Source organism: Ammospiza caudacuta, chromosome 8 (genome assembly GCF_027887145.1).
Source record: "Ammospiza caudacuta isolate bAmmCau1 chromosome 8, bAmmCau1.pri, whole genome shotgun sequence".
Classification (NCBI taxonomy): Eukaryota; Metazoa; Chordata; class Aves; order Passeriformes; family Passerellidae; genus Ammospiza; species Ammospiza caudacuta.
In genome coordinates this window covers 9,376,021-9,401,372 of record NC_080600.1, presented here as the reverse complement: position 1 = coordinate 9,401,372, position 25,352 = coordinate 9,376,021, and the positions used below count along the sequence as shown (strand labels likewise).

Genomic DNA, 25,352 nt, shown 5'->3' with positions numbered 1-25,352 from the left:
CCTCCCTCTCTGAGTGTGGAAACATGTGGAGGTTCTCAAAACTTCCTTTATCTATGGGAACCACAGCAGCAGCTTTCTAGGAATTGCCTGGCACTTGAAGGTTCAGAGTGAAAGGTGTGTGATCCCTGTAAAACCTGGGTTGCACTTTCATGGAGCTGTGCTGCCCCTTAGGGATCCTTACAGGAAATTCTGCCTCTTGGAACACCTGGGAGAGCAGGTGCCATTTACAGCAGAATTCCAGATGTTCCCTTGGGAATTTCACATGCAGGGGACTCCACACCCTGGCCATGTGCAGTGCTGCTGGATGCTCTGCCATTGATGCATGCAGGGCAGCAGAATGCTCCTGGAAGCCTGACAGCAGTGAGAATTTGATTTTCAACTTTGCGCTGGAGAGGTGGATTGGGGGAATGGCTGAGGCAGTTCTGCTGCTGGCAGCCCTGTGGGAATCACCATGGAAGCTTTTACCTGTTGGGAGCAGTGTCAGGAAGGAATACAACGTGCATTTGGGAATAGTTGTGTTACTATTTCATTTAAACTGTCTATTAGAAATGGGCCTTGTGGGTGGATATGTCAAAACAGAAACATTTCCAAATGCATCACAGCACGCTCCCAACACACAGAGCTGATTTGGCAGGGTGCTGCCATGACTCAGTGGTGTTTATCCTGATGTTTGGGAGAACAGCAGCAGATCCTGTGTCATGGGAAATCCTTTACTGTTACCCCTCTATGGCACTGGATGTCAGCTGGGCTTCTTGATTTGCTGTCAGTGACATTCTCTGCCAGCCCTGCTACAGATGAATCACCCCAAACTTCATTTCTCTTGTCTTCCTGACCTGATCTCTCTGCCTGATACCACTTGTTCCTCTCCACTGAACCTTGCATCCCCACCCATTTGTTCCCTGGGGCTACAGGACATCATCATCTGATGCTTTTATTACTCTCAGGATTCTTTTAAGGACAGAACAGACTGTTGCAGCCAGACCTTTTAGATAGAGATTTTTTTCCCTCTCATGTTTTCAATTCATCCAATGCAGTACTGTGCTTACAATAGAATAAATTGTCCATTGTCTTGCCCTACTTCTATATTTTTATAATATTTAAACATTTGCAGGTATAAGTACTTAAGAGAGAAACTGCAGAGAAATTCCATTAACATTTTCAGATATGTAATTTGTTTCCTATTAACCTAGGGGAAGAAATTAATGAAAATTTACTGTGTTAAGCTGAGAAATAAGTTTTCTGGAAATTAAGCATTTGAGGGTTTTTTTAATATATTTATTGAATATTTAGGACACCAACCCATAGCTGTAGGCACTGGGGAATAGCGTGAAAACACAAATTTCTCTATGTTAAACATTTGCTGTCCAACTTGCCATTGAATTTTTTTTGAAAGTTTACAGATGGACAAGAAATTGGAAGTGCTGTTGGGAGTGTTTGTTGTCTTCTGCTATAGCCAGTTGCAGGAAGCCTGTCACTGGAAATCTCCAAGCACTGGGAAGAAGGAACTGGGTCTAACTGGTGTGAGATACAAGGATGTTCTCCAGTCAGCCCTCTCCAGGGGAGCAGATTTAGAGACACAGCAGGTTTCTTGCCCTGCAGTTCTGTGCCACTGTTCTGTGGTTATAAAACCTTCTGCCTCCTCAGCATGTCATGTGGAGTCAAATTGTTTCCTCTAAGCAGTATTGAGGGAGTTTGTGTGTCAGGATCTCTGTGACACCATTGTCAAGCTCTGCCTTAAGTGTGTCAGTGATCAGATGTCAGGAATCAATAAATAATGAGGAGAAAATGCCCAAGAGGCCGTTCAGGGGCTGGAAATAACCCAGATGTGTGTATGCACCTAGCTAAAACAAAATTCCTTGCAGAATCCCAAACTTCACATTTCTATCTCTTTGGCAGAAACATTTCAATTTTAAAGATATCCATGTGTTTAGAATGATGAGATTCTAACTACCTGCACTGTGTGCACAACTAACATTTTTTTCTTCTTTACACAGCAGGTTTCTTGCCCTGCAGAGTTCTGTGCCACTGTTGTGTGTGGTTACAAAACCTTCTGCCTCCTCTTCCTCATCCCCAGCCTGCAGGGAATACTCTCCCAGCATGTCATGGGCAGTCAAACTGTTTCCTCTAAGTAGTATTGAGGGAGTTTGTGTGTCAGGATTTTTGTGGCACTTTTGTCAAGCTCTGCCCTAAGTTTGTCAGTGATCAGGTGTCAGGAATCAATAAATAATGAGGAGAAAATGCCCAAGAGACCTTTCAGGGGCTAGAAATGACCCAGATGTGTGTATGCACCTAGCCAAAAAATAAATTCCTTGCAGAACCCAAAACTTCACATTTCTATCTCTGTCTGTGGCAAATACATGTCAATTTTAAGAGCATCCATGTGTTTAGAATGATGAGATTCTAACAACCTGCACTGTGTGCACAACGAACATTTTTTACTTCTTTTCCCTGAAGGACATATCAGAACAAGTGTAGAGCTGAGACAAGAGGAGGGCAGCTCTCTGGGATTGCTGAGGCTAGTGTTGATGGCTGAGCTGAGCAGTGGTGCTGTGTTTTGCCTCAATTCAGGCAAGGCTTGCTGGAAAACAGATTGTTCCTTGTGTATGGTGTGTATATATGCATATACCTACCAGAGTGTTTAATCAGAGTTAAGAGGTGCTAAAGCACAGCAGACAGAGCCCTGTTGCATCTCTCATTCTGAGGTCTTTCCCTCCTGGGCTCATTTATCACCCATGTCAATTGCTGTGAAACATGATTCCATCTTTCCAATGTTTTTCTCTGCCTTTTCCTCAATTCTTTCTTGTAAGGCAAAAAAAAAAAAAAAAAAAAAAAAAAAAGAGAAAAAAAAAGCTGTCCTTGTTTTGTTTATTTGAAAAAATTCCCTTTTCACATTCCTTATCTTACAGAGACTCTGTGCTTGGGCATCTGTCAGTGTGTTCTTTCTGCATTGATTGCACGCAGATTTCCTTCTGGATTTGAAATGTGCTTTGTCTTCTCTGCCCTGGTCTGTGTGTTGTAGCTGCCACTTCTGCATCATGGAATCATTGGAAAAAGAATGTTTTACCACTCTTATTCTCTCACCCTTTGGGCTATGGTGTAGAAAACTTTCACTCTCCAATGTTTCTTCCAGGCTTAGCCATTGGGATGTGGGAAAATGTGAAAAATGTGCTATCCACACCCTAAAATGGCAGAGGGAAACAGCAACATTTGTTATTCATAGGATTCTTTATGCTGGGCTTTTTCACTTCAAAGGGAATTGTAAACCAACCAACCCCTTCATCATTTGATCATTTATCATTCAATAATTTGAAGGCAAACAGCAGAAAATACTTGGCTTGCAAAACTGCATTAGGAGGCTTTTTAGAATCCCTAACAACCAATCTGAGGTAAAAATATAAAATATTCCACTACTGATTTCTTTGCACATCTGAAAAGGATAAAAATTACAAATATTTTGGAAATTGATTTGTGTTATATATATTTCTGTTTCACTCTCTGTGGAAGCCTGATCTGGAAGCCCTCAGGGAGGAGAGAAATGAAGAGCAATAGTCAGAAGTTACTGAGCTGGAGGTGTGTTAGCAGCCATGGGAGCACAGGCTCATCTCTGGTTCCTTCCTTTCTGGCCTCCCCTCTGTCCCTGCCTATTAACTGTGAGCAAGCTGGGTGTTACCCTCTCCCCTGCTGCTTTTGGGAGGTGTGGGACTGGTTCTGAGTTTAGTAGGCAATTCCTGCCCTCTGGTGATTGTTCATGCACCTGGGTTTTGTTGCTTGGGTGGAATTTGGCCCTTTGGAAGGGAATTTCCTACTGCTCCTTTTCTCTGTGCAAGGGCCTTCTTTGTACATTATCCTGCATTACTGATTTGCTTTTAGACACTTCCTTGAGGAGGCTGGTGAAGGCACCTCATGCCTCTGGCAACCTCAACCCCTGCAAAGACAGGGATGAGCCCTGCCAGGTCCTTACAGCCCATCCTTTGCTCCCAGTGAGTGTTTGTGGTGTCTGTGAGCTGGAGCCCCTGGACTCACAGCCTTGGGGTCTCATTACAGTGACAACTTGCTGCCCCACCTCATCATTCCCCTCCCTGGTTCCTTTTTCTCTGTCCACACAATCACAGTTTCTCTCTCCTGTGCCCACACAAATGCCACTGCTGGTGTCCTCCTGGTGCCCCTCCTGCTGTGGGCACCTCTCCTTGTCCTCAGGCAGCTCCTTTAGATTTCACTGGCATGGGAGCTGCACTGCAGCTGCTCCTGACTGGCAGGGATGTTTGATCCAGGGAGGATTCCTGGTGAATGCAAATCAATACTATTTTTTCCCTGTACAATGGTAGATAAGGATCCTTTAAGCCAGCCCTTTTTCTACTGTTTCTGCACCTGTATTCCTGCTTCTCCTTGTCTGTCTCCCTGTCCTTCTGTGTGCCAGGTAGGGCTGTGGGAGGTTGCTTTAAGCCCAGAGAGGCAGCAGGGATGGCTGATGTCAGTCAGCTGCTCCTGACTGTAAGGAATGTTTGATCCAGGGAGGATTCCTGATGAATGCAAATCAATACTATTTTTTCCCTGTACAATGGTAGATAAGGAACCCTTAAGCCAACCCTTTTCCCACTGCTTCTGCACCTGTATTCCTGCTCCTCCCTGTGTGTGCTAGGTAGGGCTCTGGAAGGCTGAGTTAAGCCCAGAGAGCCAACAGGGATGGCTGATGTCTCCAGAGCCCCTGGAAGTGCTCAGTGTGCTCAGCTGCACTCATTTGTTCTGTTTGGTTTTGGGAAATGGCACAAGAAGCAGGAAGCCCAGGCAAGCTGAAATCACTTTCCTTGAACCCCAGGATGGTTTCAGCATCTCTCAGGCAGAGAAGTGACTGCTTAATTAAACATCAAGGGTGATGGAACAAAAAGGTAAAAATGATCCTGGCTTTCCCCTGTGGAGTGAACCAAACCTTGGAGAAGTCCTGGAGTCCCAAATTCACCTGCACATGCCAGGGCCACAGCCAGCTCCTGGGCTTTGCCATAGCACATGGAAGGGGGGAAGGATTCTGTGCCTGTGGACTCAGCCACTGAGCTTTAATGGCCATTGAAGATAAATGCTTCAAAGGGAAGAGTTTTACCACTTGTCATCTTCCTAGTATAAATAGGTTTTGGAAGAATATTAGGCTAAATCATGCTGGCTAAATCAATAGAAATTATTTCACCTTCCTTCCCTCAAAGATGTGTTTATGCTGTTGCTTTTCTTAGAATTTTTCCATTTATTTGTCTGTATAGCTGACTGCATGGCTCTGGATTTTTGGTCTGGTTTACAACATATTTTGTGAAAAAAAAAATATATTTCCATTGCTTAGTGACCAGGGGATGGTAGCAGGTATAGAAAGAAAATAAAGACATGTCCAGTGTGTCCTTTGAGTTAGATATAGGCATAAAATTTTCCAAGAGCTAAAAACCTGGGGAAAATTTTAGAAAGGGTTTTATTTAGAGTTAAAAGTTGAATGGAATAGAAATCTCCTTCAAAAATACAGAGGGGAATGGGTCAATAAACTTACTGGTATCCTGTAGGATGAGCTATGTCACCACCATGTGACAGCGACATTGGCTGAGTTGATATTACTCTGATCCAGGGGGAAAAGTTGCATAGTTTCTCATGAGCTGGCTCCTCAGTTTCCTTGAAATTCAAATTTTGATTTGCTGAAATGGATACAGAAAGAGGAAGATGGTTCTTTTCAGAAACAAAAGTGAGAAAATGACATTTAAAATTGTAATATCCCTTAGGGGAGAGATATCTGTGCTGTATTGTTCAGAGGGATATGTCTCAGCATGGGATCCACTTTTCAGTTCTGTAATAATCTCCTGAGGTCCTTGTGGCCTCTAAACAAGGTCACTGCATAGTGTGGGAAAACTGGAAGGATGGTCTTCTCTTGCTGTCTCTGGCTATAAGTATTATGAGAAATACATTTATACAGTTTGTGTGCAGTGTGGATGTCAACAAAGAGATTTAAATTTTTAAGTCTGAGAAATGCTAGGCAAATGGGGCACTCCTGTGGGTGCTCCCTGAGCTCTAACTGCTGGAATTTCTGTACCTCTAGTGGTTTCCTTTTTTTTTTTTTTTGGATTGTGGTTAGCTAATTAATAATTTGTGTTAGTTATGGTGAGGGGATCTGTGGAGATGTGAATTAATACTTGGTTTATATTAAAGAGTGACATGATTGATGTGCTAATTACACAGATACTTGTTCTCAATATTCTACTTTATTATATAGAAATATGAAGGCCAGCTGCAGTAGCAAGCTCTGCTAATATATAAACACACACAATAACAAGGGCAAGATGAATGATTTTCCAGGTTCATAAAATGTCTCTTTTTTTTTTTCTTCACCACGTACAACGTGGACAACACCTGGAATATCCTCACGGGATAGGAGGGAGCTGGGAATGGGGGCTCTTGGCTGCTGGGGTTGGTATCAGCTGCTCTCTGCACAAAAGGCAGTAGTGAAGCTGAAGGATGTAATTAATCAATTAATCCTGCTGACACCAAAATAAATTGGTGCAGTTTGATGTCCAGCTCTGCTTTGTGGGGCTAATTGTGTGCATGAAGTTCTGCATGTAACTGAAGCTTTTGACTTCTTTACAGCCCGAACTTAAAGCACAATTCAGGAGCATGTTTTAAAGCAGCATAGGGGTGCTCCATTTCTGTGTCCCCCTCAATTATCCATGTTCTTCTATATTTGCTCTTATTTGGAACACTGGCATTTGCAGAAAGAGCCCAAATACTTCTATTCTGCTTGTTATATGTGCAGGATTAAGTATTACATAGAGCATTATAAAGCTCTGCTGTTTTATACACATGTACAAACATAATATCTGCTTTATTTATGATTTTTAAGAGAAATTTTTGGTGTGGTTTAACAGACTGACATATTTTGGTACAGCTGCTTTCTGCATTTTCTTACTTGTAAAGCCTTAACAGCCAGAGTGCATTTATTTGTACAGGTTTGCAGAAGTGAAATAAACCAGACCAAATATATTTCAGAAGCTTTACAAACAGTTTAAAGTAGATGTTTCTATAAATCCCTATTTTATTACTGGAAGTGCAGCTATTTCATGGCATAGGACATGGGGTATTGTTTCCTTTCTCCCTGCTGGAGGACACACAGAGCTGATCAGTGGCATTTACAGAGGGAGAACCAAGCACATTAAGCAACTGTTTGCACAGAGCTGTATGCTGAAATACTAAGTCAGTCCAAATTGCCATGAACTTTAATGGTATTTTTTTTTCTTCTAAGCAATTCTCTGTACAAGCCTCATTAAATGAAGAAAGAATTTCTATTGATTACGTTTACTTTAACACCTGGCTGGGAGGATTCAAGTGTGAACACTGCTAAACTCTGTCCCTGTTACATGCAAAGGAAAATAATATGTTGGGATGTGGAGAAATCCCAAACAGCCCTTTGAAAGCGTGCCACTTTGGAGCTGGAATCAGAGAGTCAGAGAAAGGTTAGGGTTGGAGGGGACCTTGAAGATCATTAGTAAATGATTGTGGTGGGTAAAAATGAGTGTTGGAGCCAGTTCTGGAGCAGGTGCTGCACGTTAAAGGTGTGCCTATGTGACAGCACAGCACCACAGGAACTGGTTCTTTGGCCAAGCCATGTAATTTTGCAGAACTGAACCCTGGAGTTGCTCTGGATGTTCCTTTGTATGGTTTTGGTGTGGCTGTGATGGTGTTCACAGGGGTCCCAGGATGAGGGAAGAGATGAGAATCTTGACTCCATGTTTCAGAAGGCTGATTTATTATTTTATCATATATATTATATTAAAAGAAAATTATATACTAAAACTATACTAAAAGAATAGAAGAAATGGTTTCATCAGAAGGCTTGAAAGGAATGGAATGATAATAAAATCTTGTGACTGACCAGAGAGTCTGAGACAGCTGGACTGTGATTGGCCATTAATTAAAAACAACCACATGAGAGCAATCACAGATCCACCTGTTGCATTCCACAACAGATAATTATTGTTTACATTTCGTTTCTGAGGCCTCTCAGCTTATCAGGAGAAAAAATCCTAGAAAAGGATTTTTCATAAAATATGTCTGTGACGTATGCCCTGTGGAAGAAGGATTTCAGTGTGTCCTTTGTGGTGTAATGAATTGCAGGGAGAGCTCAGATGCCTCTCCCTGCACTTTGGAAGCTGAGCAGGAGAACGCTGCTACTCCAAGGACTGGCCCAGACTCTGCTTCAGCTCTCTGGGGATTTTTATCTGTGCTGTGGCCACTTCAGGATACAGAGCTTAAGCTGTTCATGCTGAGATTGCTGCCTTTTCAACTCCACATGGCAGGGGAACAGACAAGGCTCCTTTTAGATGACTACAGCTTTATAGAGTGGCTCCCCAAAACTCTGTATTTGTCAAGTGGACATTATTATTTGTACCTTTTTTAAAGAAACCCAAAGCCATGTATATTTTTTTTTCAATTTGAAAATGGATCATATTAAAATTGGAGTTAATGTGATGTGAAGTATTTTGCAGAATTTGAGTAATTGATGGTAATAAAAATAGTCCATTTAATGGTGATTTAAATTCCTCTGTTTCTGCATCTGTAACATTAGAGTGGAATCTTGTCTGTTTTTCACTTTAAGCAATCTACTTTAAACTACTTATATAGTAAGCATTATTTACTGCTTTTAGGATTACCCTAAACTAATTTAAGATGTGCCTCATTAGTTTTCCTACTCCATGGAATAAAAAATTACCAGCATTGGTCTTTAAAGTGCATTTTGCACTTCTGCAATTACCATATTGATGATTGTGTTTCCTATGACAAATAGACTATGGAGTTCTGTTGCACTCTTGACTTCCTAGTGGTTCTTAAATTTGCAGCAATAGTGAGCTCTGTGAGGCATGTGAGGGGGGTTGGCGTGCAGTGTATATGTGTCAAATGTAAATGGTATTCTACAGATGTTAAAATTAGAATGTGTGAGAGAGCCATGTGCAGCTACACTTGATCAGCTGTTTTGGTAAAGCTGATTAAGTCTTGGCTTTCAGGTTGCTGGGTTTTAGTGAGTACAAAGGGGTTATTTTTAGTGGTACAAAATATTCCAGTGTTTTGAGTTTAGAGGAACTTGAGCTTTTACTTAAAGAGAAAAAAAAAAAACCCACAAACAACTTGTATGGTCTTTTTGGTGCTATTAAGCTGGTGTCACACACAGAGGTACTGGTGGAGAGTTCACAGCTTAGACATCACCTGTGCAGGTACTCAGTGAGTATCCCAACATTTCATCCAGAGATTTCATCTCTGCAGCAGCTGTTGGTGCCCTTCCATCCCCAGCATGCCAGATCCTGGTCACTACATGGCCACTGCCTTGGCAGAGACATGCAGCAATGCAGATGTGCTTACTCTCCAAGGGAAACTAATTTGAGTTGTGCTTCATGCCTGTGCCTCATCAGAAGCAAATCTTGCAGGTCTGTCTGTGAGGCTTTGCTGGGTGATTGGTGCAAGCTGTGGTGCCCCAGTTCATTCACCACTTCCTCTAAGACACCATTAGCTTTTTACAAAATAGATGGCATGGTAACAACATTTCCTGTGAGTCTCTCTCATGTCAAAAGTAAGCAGGCACCCTTCTCATTCATAGCTCTCTGGCTTCTAAAATGAAGCACTGATGTTTAAATGTGTAAAAAAATTATTTTAGACATGTTAATCTCTGGGGTTTTGGTAGTCTCTATTTCTTCTATTCCAACTTCTTTTTCTCTGTGCATGCTGGAAGTTGAAGGAAATTCTGAGACCTATTTCTAGTTTTCATAAAGTTATGTGGATCTGGGCTTCTCTAAGGTTGTTTTCCAGTTTTGAAGAGCTTTGCTTTCTACTTTCTTCCCTGCAATGCCTATGGACAGTGAATGGGGAGGAAAGATGGGAAGAGAATTTGCCAAATACACCAAATATTGTGTAGCAAACATTCTAGAAATTCCATGGTCTCCAAGGGCTTGGTTTTGGTAGTATTTGGTCAAATTCTCAAAGGTCCTTCATTTTCTGTGGACTAGTATTTGTCTCCAGGCCACAGTGTAGAAATATGGGCTTTTTATTTTTCATGAACAGGCATGTGATGCACACACAGTGGGACACAAAGTGGTCATGGCAAAATGAAACTGAGGTGTTCACAGCTTTTTTGAGTCTCACACAGAATATGAGAAGACCACAAATCTATTTATAAATAGACTCTGCGTTTCTTTCCATGGGAATGATGACTTGAAGTCTCTCAGCAATTTTGTCCCTCTTTTTCCTGCTCTGGAAGCCAGACTGTACTTTGCCCTAAAAGTCTGTATTTGTTGAAACTCCTCTTCATCCCTCACTATAGCCTACTGTGAAGGGAATGAACACTAATTTTTGGAAGCAGGATAAATGGCAGCCCTTGAGGTTAATGCTACTGTAGCTTCTCAGTTGTGGGCATGGTTCTGTGGTTTTCATATACATCATTTCAGAAGTTCTGATGTTCAGCAGAGACAACACCACCCAAAAAATGGTCATGGAGGGTTGGAAAGTCTTGGTACATGTGATAATGTGTTCCAGGAGGTTTAGAAGCTTTGCCAGGGGAGGTTTAGGCTGGATGTTGGGAAGGGACAGGTGGTCAGGCACTGGAAGGGTTCCCCAGGGAATGATCATAGCCCCACAGCTGCCAGAGCTCCAGGAACATCTGGAAAATGCTGTCAGGTTCAGGTGGGATTGTTGGGGCGTCCTGGGCAGGGCCAGGGGTTCATTCTGTGGTTCTGGTGGGTTCCAGATCTGGATACTCTCTGATTCTTACCTAACTCCACATGGCAGGGGAGTAGACAAGGCTCCTTTAGATGACTACAGCTTTACAGAGTGGCTCCCTAAAACTCAATGTTTCTGTCAAGTGGACATTATTATTTGTGACTTTTTTAAAACCAGCCAACTGCTTAATAGGCTGAATCCATGACACAGCAGGGCAGTTAGGTTGTTGGGACCATCCTAAGATTTAGAACCACTTTGGAACATGAATCTGAGGTCTGTAAATGGAAGGAGGTGGTGCCAGTGGCAGCAGAGGGTGAAAGTGCTAACAAAGACTAAAAACTGAAATCTGGAATCCCATGATTTTAATTTGGATGTGACTCTGGGAAAGGTGTTTTATTCCAAATACGCTTTGAATTGAAAATTTGTAGCTTGCATGACTTTGAGTCTTCAGGTGTTTGTTTTGTAGATATCAGTAAGTCATGAAAAACATTACAATTTAAACAGAATGTAGACACCTTTCAGATAACTCCTTTCAGAAAAGTCCTGCAGCTTGCCTGTAAGGCTCCCATAGGTGTCAGAGAAACTCATGAGTACCAGCAGTCATTTTTATATGTGTTTTTATTATTCCAAACTCTTCTGTCAGGGTTCTTGAATGCATCTTTATAAATGCTAGAACTCCCTTACTTAAGCATTTCCATGTTATAATTTTTGGGTCTAGGAATAGGTAAAAAAATATGTAGCAACTGGCAGAGTCAACCTTGAAGATTGTTTTTTGTGGCTAATGTACATTACAAGGAATATTTTCAGGGCTTTGTCAAAATGTAAATCTCTAAGTAACAACACTTGGAATATATCTTCAGGTTTTTTTCCTCCCTCTGGAAGTGCCCCCCAAAATTAGTATCTTATTTCTTCTTTTTCTCTGTGCATGCTGGAAGTTGAAGGAAATTCTGAGACCTGTTTGTAGTTTTCAAAAAGTTATGTGCATCTGGGCCTCTCTAAGGTTGTTTTCCAGTTTTGAAGAGCTTTGCTTTCTACTTTCTTCCCTATGGACAGTGAAAGAAATGGGGAGGAAAGATGGGAAGAAAATTTGCCAAATACACCAAATATTGTGTAGCAAACATTCTAGAAGTTCCATAGTTTCCAAGGGCATGGCTTTGCCCAAGAGTGTAATAATTTTCTGTGAGTGATTGTACACAATTCCATAGCAGAGCCAGGAACAAACAGGAATATGACTTGATTCTCTCACCAAATATTCAGAAATCCTTAACTCATACTGCCTGTGAAGATTAATCCATGGATTAATCTTCACAGGATTTCTTCCAGGAATTCTGAGGAATGACATGGCAGAATATGGAAGAGTCAGGCTGTAATTCTCTTAAGTCAGTGTTTTCTATGGATTTTTTTCTCTGGTGTAGTAATTAGAGTTTAATATGCAGCTGGCCTGATGTTAAAGTAAAATTCTACAAAAATAAACCAGGATAATTAACTATCACAACAATTTAGCAGAGGAAAAGGCTTTTCCTATATTTAGGGTTTTAAAATGTATTGTATTCCTTTCTAAAGGGTGGGGTTTAATACAAACCAATGTAGTGGCTTGGGCCAGGAACTTCTTGGTTGAACTCCACAGGCTGCATTTCAGTTTGGGAATTTGCTTAGGAAATCAGTTCTGTTCAGTGTTTTCATTAGCAGAGAGGAGGATGGAATACAGAGTAGCTTATAAAGTATGCAGATGACACCAAGCTGTGAGGATCTGAAAATGCTTTTCTGTATCAGATCAGAATTCAAAATAAACTTGGCAAATTGCAGAGATGGTCTGAAATCAGCAAGAAGAACTGGAATTAAGTGAAGTGCCACATGATATATTTAGGGAAAAGAATTTAGATACACAAATTCAAGGTAGGAAAAGGTTTTCCTCAGTTAAGAGGAAAAACAAGTAACAAAGTGAACAGTACACTGCTGTTGCAAAGTAAGGAAATTAATTCTGGAATGTGTGAAGGGGGATGCTGTGTCTCTAATGCTGGGTAATTACTCCAAATTAGGGCTGGTGAGGTCTGAGTTGGCATGCTGTATCCATGTTTGGTTATGACTTCTAAAAAGCCTCTGGAAAACTGCCTAATTTAAGACAATGTTGGTAACAACCATCTGATATCTAAAGATTTTAAGACAAAAGGAAGAGAGAAACTTTCTCCATATTCCTGAGGGAAAAATTAAGGGAAATTTTTTGCTATTTGCACTCACAGTGATGAAGGTTGTGTTCTATAAAACACTTTTTGAAGCCTGAGCCCCAGAAAAAGCCACCTAGAGCTGTTGTAGAAGCTATTCAAGGAGAAATTATAAAATCTGTGCTGGGTGTACCTTCCTGAGCCCAAGGTGGATGAGGTGATGCCTTTCAGCATGTGTCTGTAACTCTGTGCAGGAGATGAAAATAGAATGAACAGCTTGAAAAGTTCTTCTCTTGAAATGTCCTGGAAAAGTGGAATGGCTGCTTTTAGTGGGGAAAGCTTCCTACCCTGTGGGGCAGGCTCAGCACAGCCTTGTGGGGCTGCAGCTGCTTGGGATCATGGGACTAGGGAATTTCTGAAGCCAAAATCCATTTCTCTCTCATACACATACACCTGGTTATGGAGATCACCAGAGGAAAAACACAATTCACAGCTGCTGACTTTGCCTCTTAGTCCTAACTGTGAAGAAACTATTTATTTATGTAACTTTCTTCCCACAAGAGTTTCCATTAATTCTGTTGATGGAAGCATTTTTCAGCATTACAATAGTGAACTAAAGCACAGAGCATTAAATTCTTCTCTGCCTCCAAAAGTGAGAAAGAAACACAGGCAGGAAACTGACCTTGAAAAGGTAATGCTTTGGTTTCTTAGTAATTTAGAAATCTGAGTTAATTTGATGCTCTAATTGCAAATTATATTTTTATATATTTTCCTTTATCAACCTTGATAATTTAACAGAATTTACCAACTGGCAAGTCTCAAGTACTTTTTCTTCCAAACTCTTTTATACCACAGCACTGCTCCTAATCATCTGTGAGAAAGCTGCCATGCAACAGAAGGCTGGGAATTGCTAACAGTAATGATGGAAACTAATTCAAACCAGGCCACAGGTAGAAGCTTTTGGGAAAGCAATCTGCATCTTTTCAAGCTGGTCAAGCTAGAACAGCCTTTTAGAAAAGCAGTCTCTTTCATTCCAAAGGGAGCCCAGCCATTATCTCTCTACCCAACAAGAATGGCAAAAAAAGAGGCAACAGGGATGTATTGAGGAGGGAAAGTTTTTGCCAAGTTTGCCAACATTGCCTTTCCCTTTGCTTCTCTGCCCATGAAGTGGTTCAGAAGCAGAGGTGCAGTGTGAAAACCCACAGAGGCACTTCCTTTGCCAAGCTTTGTCCCTGTTTCCTGTCTCTCCCCTCTGCTCTGGAGTTGCCCTGAGAGCTGTGATCCCTTCCAGAGGCTGCAGATCCCAGCTCCTCTCCTTCCAGTGCTCTTTTGGATGTTGAGATTTAACACTCCTAGGGGGCTGCCTTTCCCTAAAAGAGTGATGTAGCATTTTTCATGAAGGGATAGTAAAAGGTGAGTGATGGGCAGTGTGAATCATGGCATAAATCATTTCAGGCATGGACGTGCAGCTTTCACTCCAGAGGAAAGCTATTAGGAAAGGATGTCAATGTTTTAACTTTTTAATTGCATTTACTTGTTTGTTGCTACTCTCATTCTTTTTGCTTTTGGCTTAATTATTTCTCCCTAAAGTATGCTGCTTACCTAATAAGTTGACTAAGCTTGAAAAATTGATTCAAATAGATATTAAATAAGAGCTTGTGAGCTGCTTTACAGCAAGCAGCTCCTGAGTTAGTTGGTTTCTTTAATAGCACCCTCAGTCTTACCAAAAATACCCCAACCACTTGATCTCTTTTTCTGTTCACAGCTTTGTCAGCATCTAAACGTTATGACAATTTGAATAAATCTAAAAATCGAGTCAAGCCCCACCCCTAGATTTTGCACTGAAAATAAACAGTGGTTTTCTGTGTGGAGAAAAGTGATTTGTTCCTTGCCTGCTGCTCTGGTTTAAAGCAGGTTAGGAGGGAGTTGTTTCTGAAATGGGTAACAGCTGATGCTGCAGACTAAGTGATTTTTATTCTTTTTTTCCTCCTGTGGCCTGCAGTAATTATCAACAACCTTGTAAGCACAATCAAAGGAATTAATAACTAAAGATTCTCTTAAGAAGTAATTTAGATTCATGCCTGTTGTTATTTTACAGACATTTTAGATAAAAAGCTTCATGTTAGGGTGCAGAGGTTTGCAATACACAAGACTATAATGACATAAACACTTTGTATGTTATTACAAAGCTTCTAGAAAAATCCTTTTGCCCTGATGTGATTAAGGAGACAATCTTAAACCAGATTATGGATGTTTTTAAGTTGCTATGCTGTGAAATTGGCACTATTCCTGGTAGTGCATAACTCAAGAATATGCATGTGTCTTTAAAGGATGAGACCTCTGAAAACACACGTGGATCAACAGCATAGTTTTGACTTTTTCTCAGATTTGATCCAGGGCCAAACTTTGTTCTTAAGAAGGAGATGATTTTATATTGGCACATGGTCAGATCTAATGCAGTAAAACCTGGGTAGGTTACAACACTCAGTTAAATTGATGCATTTTCATAATTGCACATGGAGTGGATAAACAGAAAGTGATCAGAGAACACCACAAAATGGATGTTCTGAATTTATCACAACTGTGTCTCTATCAGGGACTTAGAGTGATGTGTTTAATACAATTCTTTTTGGAGGCACTTTATATTGTAGGGAGAGTCCAGTTCCTGAAATTGTTTCTTTTTGAGAGGAGAACTGGGTTTACCAAGTTAGAAAGTGTGTGCGTTTATTCCACTTCACAGGAATAAATATGTTTGCTGCTGCTCTACAGCTGGGAGTGAAGATTCTCTGTGCATGGAGACTAGAACAAGCACATAAACTCGACTGGACTGTGAGTTAGGAGGTTGCTTGGCCTCTAGAGATACAAGTTCAAGTCTCTGGAAGACTGTTTTCTCATTATTTTCTAGGGTGTACCAAGGTCTGCTGGCCAGTTTAGAAGGTTAACGTCAGGTGTATCAGGATTTTAGCAAGTTTTCTGCCTCCCAAACCTGAGTCATAGGAGCTTGGGAAGCATCCAGGAATTTCACCAGACAGGATAGGGTTTCTTAAGCATTGCTGTGACTGAGATCTATCACTGACTTCCAGATGGGCATTTATATAAATGAAACAAAAGATAGGAGTTTTGTGCTCTATTTCCCCCTTCTTATGTTCTTTAATGGTTTGGTAGGGGTTTTTTTCTTTATCCATTTTTTGTCTGTTTTTAGCTCTTATTTTCTCTATTGAAAGCATTTTTCTTAGATAAATTCTAAGACCTCAAACAGCAATGCAAGCTATTCAGTTATGCTACGGTTGCATAATAAAACCCTGAATTAAATGTCAGTGTTGCAATTATTACTGAAGAACGCTGTCAGGTGAGATCAGATGACTCAAGCCAAGATAAAAAAGGTGGCAGAAATTACTATATTAGAGAGAGGATGAGTTGCAACAGGCAAAATGATTGATTAGGTTGTTGTGCAGTGTTTAGTTTGAATTTTTTGGCAGGTTAATCTCAGCTGAGAGCATTTCTCTGGCAGTTTGTCCCCTTTCCTTGGCCGGTGTGGCTGAGGGGCTCTGTCTGAGGCCGGAGCTGCTCCCGCTGCCCTCACAGTGCTGCTGCTCACCTTGGTTTTTACTTTGCTTTTCCTCATCCCCAGCCACCATCAGGTAGGTAAGGAGGGAAATAAGGCATGTGCTGCAGCAAAAGGGTGGTCTCTGTGTTTTCTGGCACTCCCTTTCCCCTTTGGCAGGGAGGGAATTTCCATGGCGCCGCTGGCACCCCTCAGCCGGCCATGAGGGGAAAATGGGCCTTGCCTGGATCTGGTCTATGTGGGCTAAATTTGTTTGTAGTGAGATCCTTGGAGCATGAGTGTGAGGGAATAGTGACCTCACTCATGCCTAAAGAGGCTGTCTGGAACAGAGGCTAGGCAGAGTTAAAGAAAAAAACAGGTATTTATTAAAAGGCCTTCAATAGATGCACCTTGGGCAGTACAAGAGCCTGGCCATGCAAGATGGACCCCAAGTCACGAGTTTTCACACTTTTATAAGTTTTGGTCCATTTCTATATTGGGGTTAATGGTCCAGTTACAGCTCTAGGCTAAGTCCCAGCCTCTCAGTTTGCTCTCCTCAATATGTTGGTTTTTTTTAATTTTTACTTTTTGGGCCTGAAGCTGCAATGGTGTCCTTGGTTCTCAGGCTGGATTGTTTTGTGTGACTAAACTGTGAGGGGAACTTGCTAACACTTCATATGAAGTTCAGAGTTATACACTAATGCAGTACAAAATCTGAAAAATATGAAAGCTAGAACTTAAAGCATCAACCCCACAGCAGCTGTTCCTGGGCCCAAGCTGGGTGGCATTGGCTGGGTGGCACCTCAAAAGTGAGTGGGAGCACCTTAGTGGCAGCTCATGGGTGGGAAAACATGGTTAGGTTGTGCATTTTACACATGCATTGCCACAGGAACTGTTCCTAATGCTCTGATTAATGTGTCCTTTGTCTCAGCACAACTGGTTCATGTCCAGCAAAATCAGGCCAGAATAACATTTCAGATTTTACAAACTCTGTAGATTTTTAGGTCACAGCCCAGCAATACAACACTATGTGCATGTGAACAATATCACTGATTTCAGTAGGACTGTTAATGCCCTCTTATATATATATATATAATTTATTTATATATTTGTTCTCCTCTGAGGCTGTAACCAGTATCCATCCTCTGGAATTCAGTGCATGTCTAATCCTCACCTCCAAAACCCACCTTGATGACAGAGAAAGAAATATCAGCAATTTCCCAACAGTTTCCACTATAAAACCAAGGTTTTCAGCCAGATGTAACTTCACCCAACTATAACTGCTCAGCCCAAAATTTCCTGTGCTAGGTATGGCGAGCAAGGCTGATTTTTTTATGTAAGAAAATGGTGGCTGCAATCTTTTTGTCACTAGGAAAAATGCATTTGAGAGCTTTTTTTTAATCTTGCAGGAACTTTCCTGCTCTCATATTTTGGAGTAAGAAATGCAGCAGAAGAGCTTTCTGGTCTGAAAGCAGCTACTGGCATTAACAAGAAACCTCTTTGCCAGTACCCAGGAATGCAAATAAATTTGATCAAGTCATGAAGTTCTAAAAATTACGTATCACAAGCAGCATCCAGTACAATGCTGTATCAGAATTTGGCAGCTGAATGCTGTCTATATTGAGAACATATTTTCTGTATAAATCCTGGGTGTGAAACTATACAAAACTGGATTTTGTCCTTGTTTCTGCCACAGAGAAACTGGGTGAGGCTGGATAAGTCACTTAGGAGTACTAAACTGGTCATTAATTTTGTGGTTTTCATTCTCTCAGTGCCTAATTTTGAGACAATTTATGTTTTTATTTCACATCCAAGCAGTGTCAGTTTTGTGTGTGGAATGCCCAGTCCCTCTCCTAACCATGATGGAACCCATCTCCCTGTCTAATACCTGAGGGTGTGCTGGGAGAGCAGGCTTCTCATGGCACATTGGTTCCAGTGTTTCAGTAACCCTGGTGCCAGGAAATTCTCCTCCACATGGATCTGAGCTCTGCCCTCCCTCAAGTGAGAGGCTGTATTAAACCCCCAGCTGATGTTCCCCAGGCCCCTCTGGGGGCACCACTTTCTGACCTGAAGGTTGATTTTGTGTGATGTGGTCAAGTGTGGAAAGCCCTGAGACTGAAAGTATTTTGCATCTGAAGAAACTGTATTTTTATTTATGGCTCGGTCATAATAAATTAAAATAATTGATGATTGTTTTGAAAGCAAATTACTGGGAGTACTATATATCTACCATGGCAAGTGCTGAAGAGATGAGAATGTCTTATAATGCCAGAGTGAGTTGTGTAAACAAGGGTATTTATATACTCAACAGCAGCAAATCTCCCAGAGGGTTTTTTTTGTTGGGTTTGTTTTTTTTTCTTGGCTGAGTCTCCACTGATCCCACTTTATCCCCAAGGAGGAGGAGGAGAAAACTAATGTTCCTATCACACATGTTCCATTATTGATTTCCATTCCAATCCACCCAAAGTCTTCTGTGCTGGAAATAATTAGACCCTGTGAACAGAGATGAAGCAAAAATCTATACAAGGCTGGATTGCCAGAAACGAAGACAAGGGTGCCTAATTAATGCTGCATATAGAATGCCTTTTGGATGAATGGGCTTCCCTTTCTCAGAAGCAGCTCAACAGCAGTTGTGTCACAAATTTGCTGTTAATTAAATGGTGTTCACTGTGTGCCTGTAAAAATGGCATGGAGGAAGAAAAACATTGGACAGCAGCAGCATTTTGCAAAAGCTCTGCAATTTAAAGGGAAGACTGTGAAAAACAAATTTGCAGCCTTCATACAGACAGCAAGATATTTTCTTCTGTATGAAATTCACTTTATAGGTTTTCCCAAAGCTCCACAGGGATGTCTGGTCACTGCAGAAGTTTGGGCATTGCAGAAGCTGGACTGGGAGGGTTGAGGGTAGGCAGAATGTTCCTGGCAGCTGAGGATGGATGAGAGCACAGCTGCAGCCTGGCCAGGACGTAAGGATTGTTCAGGAGGAGTCAGGGTCTAGAGGAACACACCAGGTAAAATTTTCTCTGCATGGAAGGTGACCTGAAGGTGATCTAAGGCTGTATAACGCAGCTTGGAAACTGAGAAGGAAGATCTTTAGGAGGAATGTAAGAGAGCTGATGGAAAGGCTTCACAACAGCCCCCACTGAGAGCAGAAATATCTGGAGGGGAAAACTGGAGGGGATCTGAAGTGTCTGAAGCAGGTTAAGAGAAAAATGTCAGCTGTGTGCACATGCAGATGGCAGCAGTGGGGTTGTTGGTGCTTCAGAGGTCTCTGTAGCAGAGGGATTCTGGGACAGCTCTTCTCATCCTGTAATTTGCAGGCCACTGGTGCCTTCCCTCAGCCTTTAATTCTCTCCTTTTATCTCTATTCCCCCCTTGCTCTTCTAGATATCTGCTGTGGCCAATCTGAGTGATACAACTGCTCTCTGTGCATCTCTGGAGAATTTAAATAGCATCATTGCCTCCTTCTCTTTTTTCCTATAAATGCAGAGGAAGTTTATCCTCTTTAGGAGAAGATAGAAAGCATTTTTTTCTAAGAAACTGGAGAATGAGTAAATCCCAGGCTCCTCGCTCGAGCAGATGGATTCAACTGATGAGTCTGTAGGAATCTTCCTAGGCTGGGCATTAAACTGCAAGAAAAGATGTTTTCTGATGAAATTCTAGTTGACATAAATGTATTTTTAGCATGGGTTTGATAGAGGGAATTATTTTTCCCACTATAGTAGATGCTGTGGTTCTGGTTTAGGAATTTTATGAAACAAAATTGAGTGCAGGAGAAAGGTGCTAATAAAAAAGAAGTTTTTATGACATTGTGCCTTCTAAGTCCTCCCTTTTCTCCCCATCTGGGTGCTTAGCATTGTCTGTCTCTCTCCTCTCATTCTGCTTTAATAAGCTTTTTTCTCTCCGACCTGTCAGCCCCGATGCACAGCTGAAATAGGTGCACACACAGGTTGTGATTCTTCTCCCCATTACTGCAGTTTGAGTCTGAACTCCAGATTTAATCTGCCTAAATAAGCCACTCCTGGGACTAAAATCAACTACTAGAACTTTTTGATGTTCAACAAAATAGTAAGGCATTACAATGATTTAAATCAAATAACCAAATCCATATGAAATACTCTTCTTGTTATCTTTCCAACAGATTGATTTTTTTCCCTGGATCCATTCTGAGCTGCACTGCAGTTGCTAAATCAAAAATAAACTGAGTTTTCAGTCTACGGGCGTGTTAAGTGTATGATTTCCATTACATCGCAGCGTGCCATATATTAAAAATGAAAACATGGAACACATTTTGAGTACAGAATTGAAATGAATTTTCTGACCTAGTCCCAGTGAATGGGCTCTAAAGTGCTGGCAATGCCTGTAGCTCCTGGACTGTAATTATCATTTCAGTTGTTTCACAGTGGTAGCAGACTTTACACCTGTGGGCACGAGTGGGGATGGGCTGACATCGGTGCTTTTTGGAATTATTTTGGATAAGTGGGAATGTTAATGATGTTGGTGCAGCTTGTTACCCTCTGCATGTTTGTCAGAACATAACCAAAGTATTTCAAAGCATTGTTTGAGTGTTAAGTGGAACTTGAAGAGAGTGTGAAAACAATTTTGGTTTCATAGAAATCAGTTCTGTTCTTTTGTCTTCAGCACCAGCAGCAGCAGCTCATCTCCACACCGTGTATTTTGAATTCTCATGAGCTTAGAAAGCATTGCCATTTGCTCAGTCCATCCAGAATCAGACTCCTGGGGCTATTGCCCTGAGTTAAATGGATCTCATGTGTTTCCTATGAAATGGAGCTGGTACAGAACATGACCTGCCTTTCTCTTCTCCTGCAGTTTGGCTTTACACCCCCGGAAGAACATCGTGCTGACGGGCGGCGATGACCACCTCTGGAAGACGTGGGGCTTCCCCGATGGGAACATCCTCCTGACAGGGGAGGGACACACGGACTGGCTCTCAGGCTGCTGCTTCAGGCCCAGGTCAGTGCCTCTCAGCATCTTTTGCTGCTCAGAGTGAACCCCAGAAATGTTCAAAGTCTCTTTTCCCAGCCCGAGTGCCTGAAGAATGAGTCAGAGCTCTTCATTTCTAGGTCTCAAGGTTGTTTATTGTATCTTATATGTAAAAAATTTTCTCCTGCCCTGCCAAGGTCAGCTCAGCAAGACAGTTCCAGGCACTCTGCCTGCCCCCAGGGCTGTGTTATGTCTTTATACTAAAAACTATGTGTACAATGTTTACAATTACTTTCCAATACATATCACCTATGTTAGACAGTGAGCTTCTACTCTAAACCAGTCTAAAAGTGCCAATATCACAGCAGAAGATGGAGGCCAAGAAGGAGAAGGAGAAAGGCTGGACATGCCCAGATTCCTCCATCTTGCCTCCTGAACCCCCATACCAAAAAGCCCAAAATCTACTTTTTCACCCTGTGATAACTTCAGTAGTATTCGGCTTAAACTGTTGTGGCTTGCTCATCTTCATCTAAGGTTGGTAATTTGCTCCACAGGTCATAATCAAAACCACAGGGGCATTTTGGGCTCTGTGCCAGGGCTTCTGTGCCCCCTGGCAGGGGTCTTGGCTGTTCTGGACAGCCAGAGGGATGTTCTGGGTTCCCACAAGTCCTTTTACAGGCCCTGTTCCCTCCTGGAGCTCCTCCATCCACTGCCCTGCTTTGCTGCCTCTGTGTTCTCCCCCTGCACTCTGCTGAATTCCCAAACATGTAGATAAAATGTTCCTCTGCCTCTCACAATGTTGACTTAAGACTGATGGCTTTTAGTATTTTGTACATCTTAAACTCTGTCCCTATAGCAGTGCATGTAACAAGGAGTAATACAGCAGGCCTTGCTGTATTCATTTTTTAACTGTTTATGCACTATGGCAAACACAGCCCCATTATTAATAATACTGAAAAGTTGATTTCTTGTATTATGCATTATTTGTCATATGACTAAGAATATTTGGGTTTACCTAGAGAATATGAGCTTTCCTGCCCTTTCATCTTATGGATTTGAAGCTGAATTAATAAATGAAGGTGAACATGGAAAATACAAATTAAATATTTAAGTTACAAGGGTCATGGAAATAGGGCAAACACAAAGTAGATTTTTTCACCTTTCTGTTGAAAAATAGGACACCATTTTACTCTCAAAACTAAAATGCATTTGATAAGGCTGAGCTTCTATATGTTGAAATTACTTTGCATCAGATTTGTGAGGCAGCATTTTAAATAGAGTTCTTTACTGTTAGTATAATAAAGGTCTGCCAGGCTATTCACCTGAGGCTTGGTTATAAAAGGAGCATTATTAAGCCTTCAACCTTGTATTTTCATTGTGTTTATTTTATTGAGCAATATTAGCTCTCTTCTTCACGAGGAGGAAATGTATCCTATTTAATTTCATGGTTCCTCCTGATTTCTGAGTTTGTAATGAGCTACCAAAGGCAGACATAGTCCTCTAAACACAAGAAAATCCCCTCCTTCTTTTCAAAACCTCAAGGAGCAGGAGTCACGCTTTCTGGGATGAATTAAACATGCATTTACTCTTCTCTTGCATCACTTTCTCCTAAGAAAAATAGACTTTTTCTTAAGATGCTTGTATTTTCACTGTGTTCTCTTTTTCATTTGTATATCCTTAGAAATAATTACATTTAAAAGAAGAGGACAATATTTAACTTAAATAATTACATATAATACAGGAGGAGAGAAATGGAAGCTTGTTTTAAGGTGGTAGGAAAATTTATCTATTGCTGCATGACAGATTTCAGAGTTTGTTAGTGCTGGACATGGTTTAAACTTGCAGATAAACAAAATGCTGCCTTTTCCTCTTACCTGTTGTGAATGTAAAACTTAGCACAGGGGAAGAAAGGGAAATACAATTAGAAGAGCATGTTATCATTTATAAAGCTGCTGGCCATACTAATCAGATTTCGATAATGCATTGTTACCATGACACCCGCTGACTCAGAGACTCAGAACTATTTTCTCTTTAGTCTTTGACCAGAATACAGTCCTTTCAATAGGCTTTCCTATTTCTCATTCAATTATTGAAATTAAAATGAGTTGAGGTACATCATTATTCTCTTGCAGTATAAATTGACTCCTGCTGAATGCTCTGGAGTGATTCAAAAGCAGTGCTGTTAAAATATTGTCTTCTGTTACTGCATAAAATACATAATGTGGCAGAATACATTTAATCATACTTTAATTTTTTAAATTTTTTTTTAGATAAGAAACTTTTATATATCTGTTTTTCTCGGAAGGAAAACCAATTAAGTAAAAATGAACAGTTCTAATAGATTTTTTTTTTCTTTTTCTGGAATCAAATGTAGATAACTTCTAGTTTTGTTCCATTGCAAATCTTGTTTAAAGATTTGCAGTGATGTTCACCCCAGAAGTGAAAAAGAAAAATATTTTTGTGCCACTGGGCTATTAAATGGTGACCTGTGTAGAACTTCCATAGTTGTATAGTCTTTCCTGTTTGTTCTCTGTGAGATCACTTCTCTGAGTTTCTTCTCTCTCTGTAAAATCAGGTTTAGAACAACCTCCACCTCTGGTGTGGGAAGTGTTCTGTGTGCAGGCACACGAGTCTGCTCTCAGATCACCTGCTACAGCATCCTGCAATAATAACCCAAAATCTAATGATTTGAGGGGAGCTGTGATGGGCATTTCACTGATGCTTCTGAACATACAAATGACTTAAAATCCCAGAAATCTGGGGGTTTATGTGCTCACAGAGTATTACTTGAGCAAGGGGCTTTCTCATGGTTGTCTCTGTGCCACCACTGTGTAAACAGGGGTAAAGCTGCCAGGTGGCTGGCAAGATCTAGAGACTTGAAGCTAAAGTGCTTCAAAGTTGGGTTTATATATCCTCAGTGTCTCCAGGAAGTAGCAATACCAAGGTAAAGGTGTGGTTTAGGCTCTGGATTAGAGAAATGAGGATTGTCCTTAGGAGCTTTGCCAGGACTGTGTGCTTAAGCATCATCACAGAGCCTTAGGGGCAAAGAGTTGTTGGGTGGAGGAGTCTCTCCCCTCATGCCCCCACTGACAGTGTGCTTCATTCCACAGTGATTTTATGCTGAAAACTACCTCTTTTTCACCTTTGTGATCAAATCAGGGTGAGGTGACACTGTGCTGAGGCTCCAAGGCTGCTGCTGTGTCGCTCCTGGGGCAGCACAAAGGCTTTGGGTGCCCCGTGTGTTCTCCCTGCAGTGGCTCCCAGGACAGGGGATGAAGGGCAGCAGCCTGGCTTTGTGCATGTGAGGAGAGCAGAGCAGCTCCCTGCTGATCTGACAGTAAAGCATTGCCTTGAGCTTTTAAAATAAAAGTAAAACTTCAAACAGCTCCTGTCATCTGCAGCTGGGAGGAGGGAGGAGAACAGTGCTTCCTTCTTTGAAACTCAGGTGACACCTGGTCAAACTTCAAAAAAAACCAGTGTTTTTACTCTGGTCTGGCTGAACACTGCTTTGCAGATGAATTAGCTGTTTCAAGCTCCTGTCACTGTTGAAAAATTTATTGTTTTTCAGTGTGGCTTTCCTAGATGTGAAGGAATGAGGGAATGAGAATGACTGCTGTCACAGACACACAGAGGTTTTGTGGTTGGAATCTGGAGAGCTGGGGAAGAGCTGTGTCATGCACCTGTGTGTGCCAGGTGACTCAGATATTTGAAATAGCAAACAAAAATCTCCATCTTCTGCCAATTTCCAGGATAAGTTGAGGATGTTAATGCTGTACCTCTAAGGACCATACTCTAATTACACAAAGGTATTTCATGGCAGGTACTAGATTTATTTATCTTTGTTGCTAACCTTCCTGGGTGGCTAAAGAATTAAGCTCTGCAGCATAGCAGAAGTGTGTGTTAATGTCTGATAAATCCCAGTGAACAGTAAAATATTATATTCTTGCCCTGCATGTGGGCTAGTATAATATGTAATGTCC

General features: G+C 41.3%; 1 protein-coding gene across 1 annotated transcript in view; it reads left to right on the top strand.

Moving 5' to 3' along the window:
* SPAG16 (sperm associated antigen 16) overlaps positions 1 to 25,352 on the top strand; it is a 391,289-nt gene that overhangs the window by 172,542 nt on the left and 193,395 nt on the right. Inside the window, exon 11 of the mRNA XM_058809453.1 lies at positions 21,259 to 21,402. Coding sequence (XP_058665436.1) covers positions 21,259 to 21,402 — 144 coding nt within the window. The remainder of the gene's footprint in view (positions 1 to 21,258; positions 21,403 to 25,352) is intronic.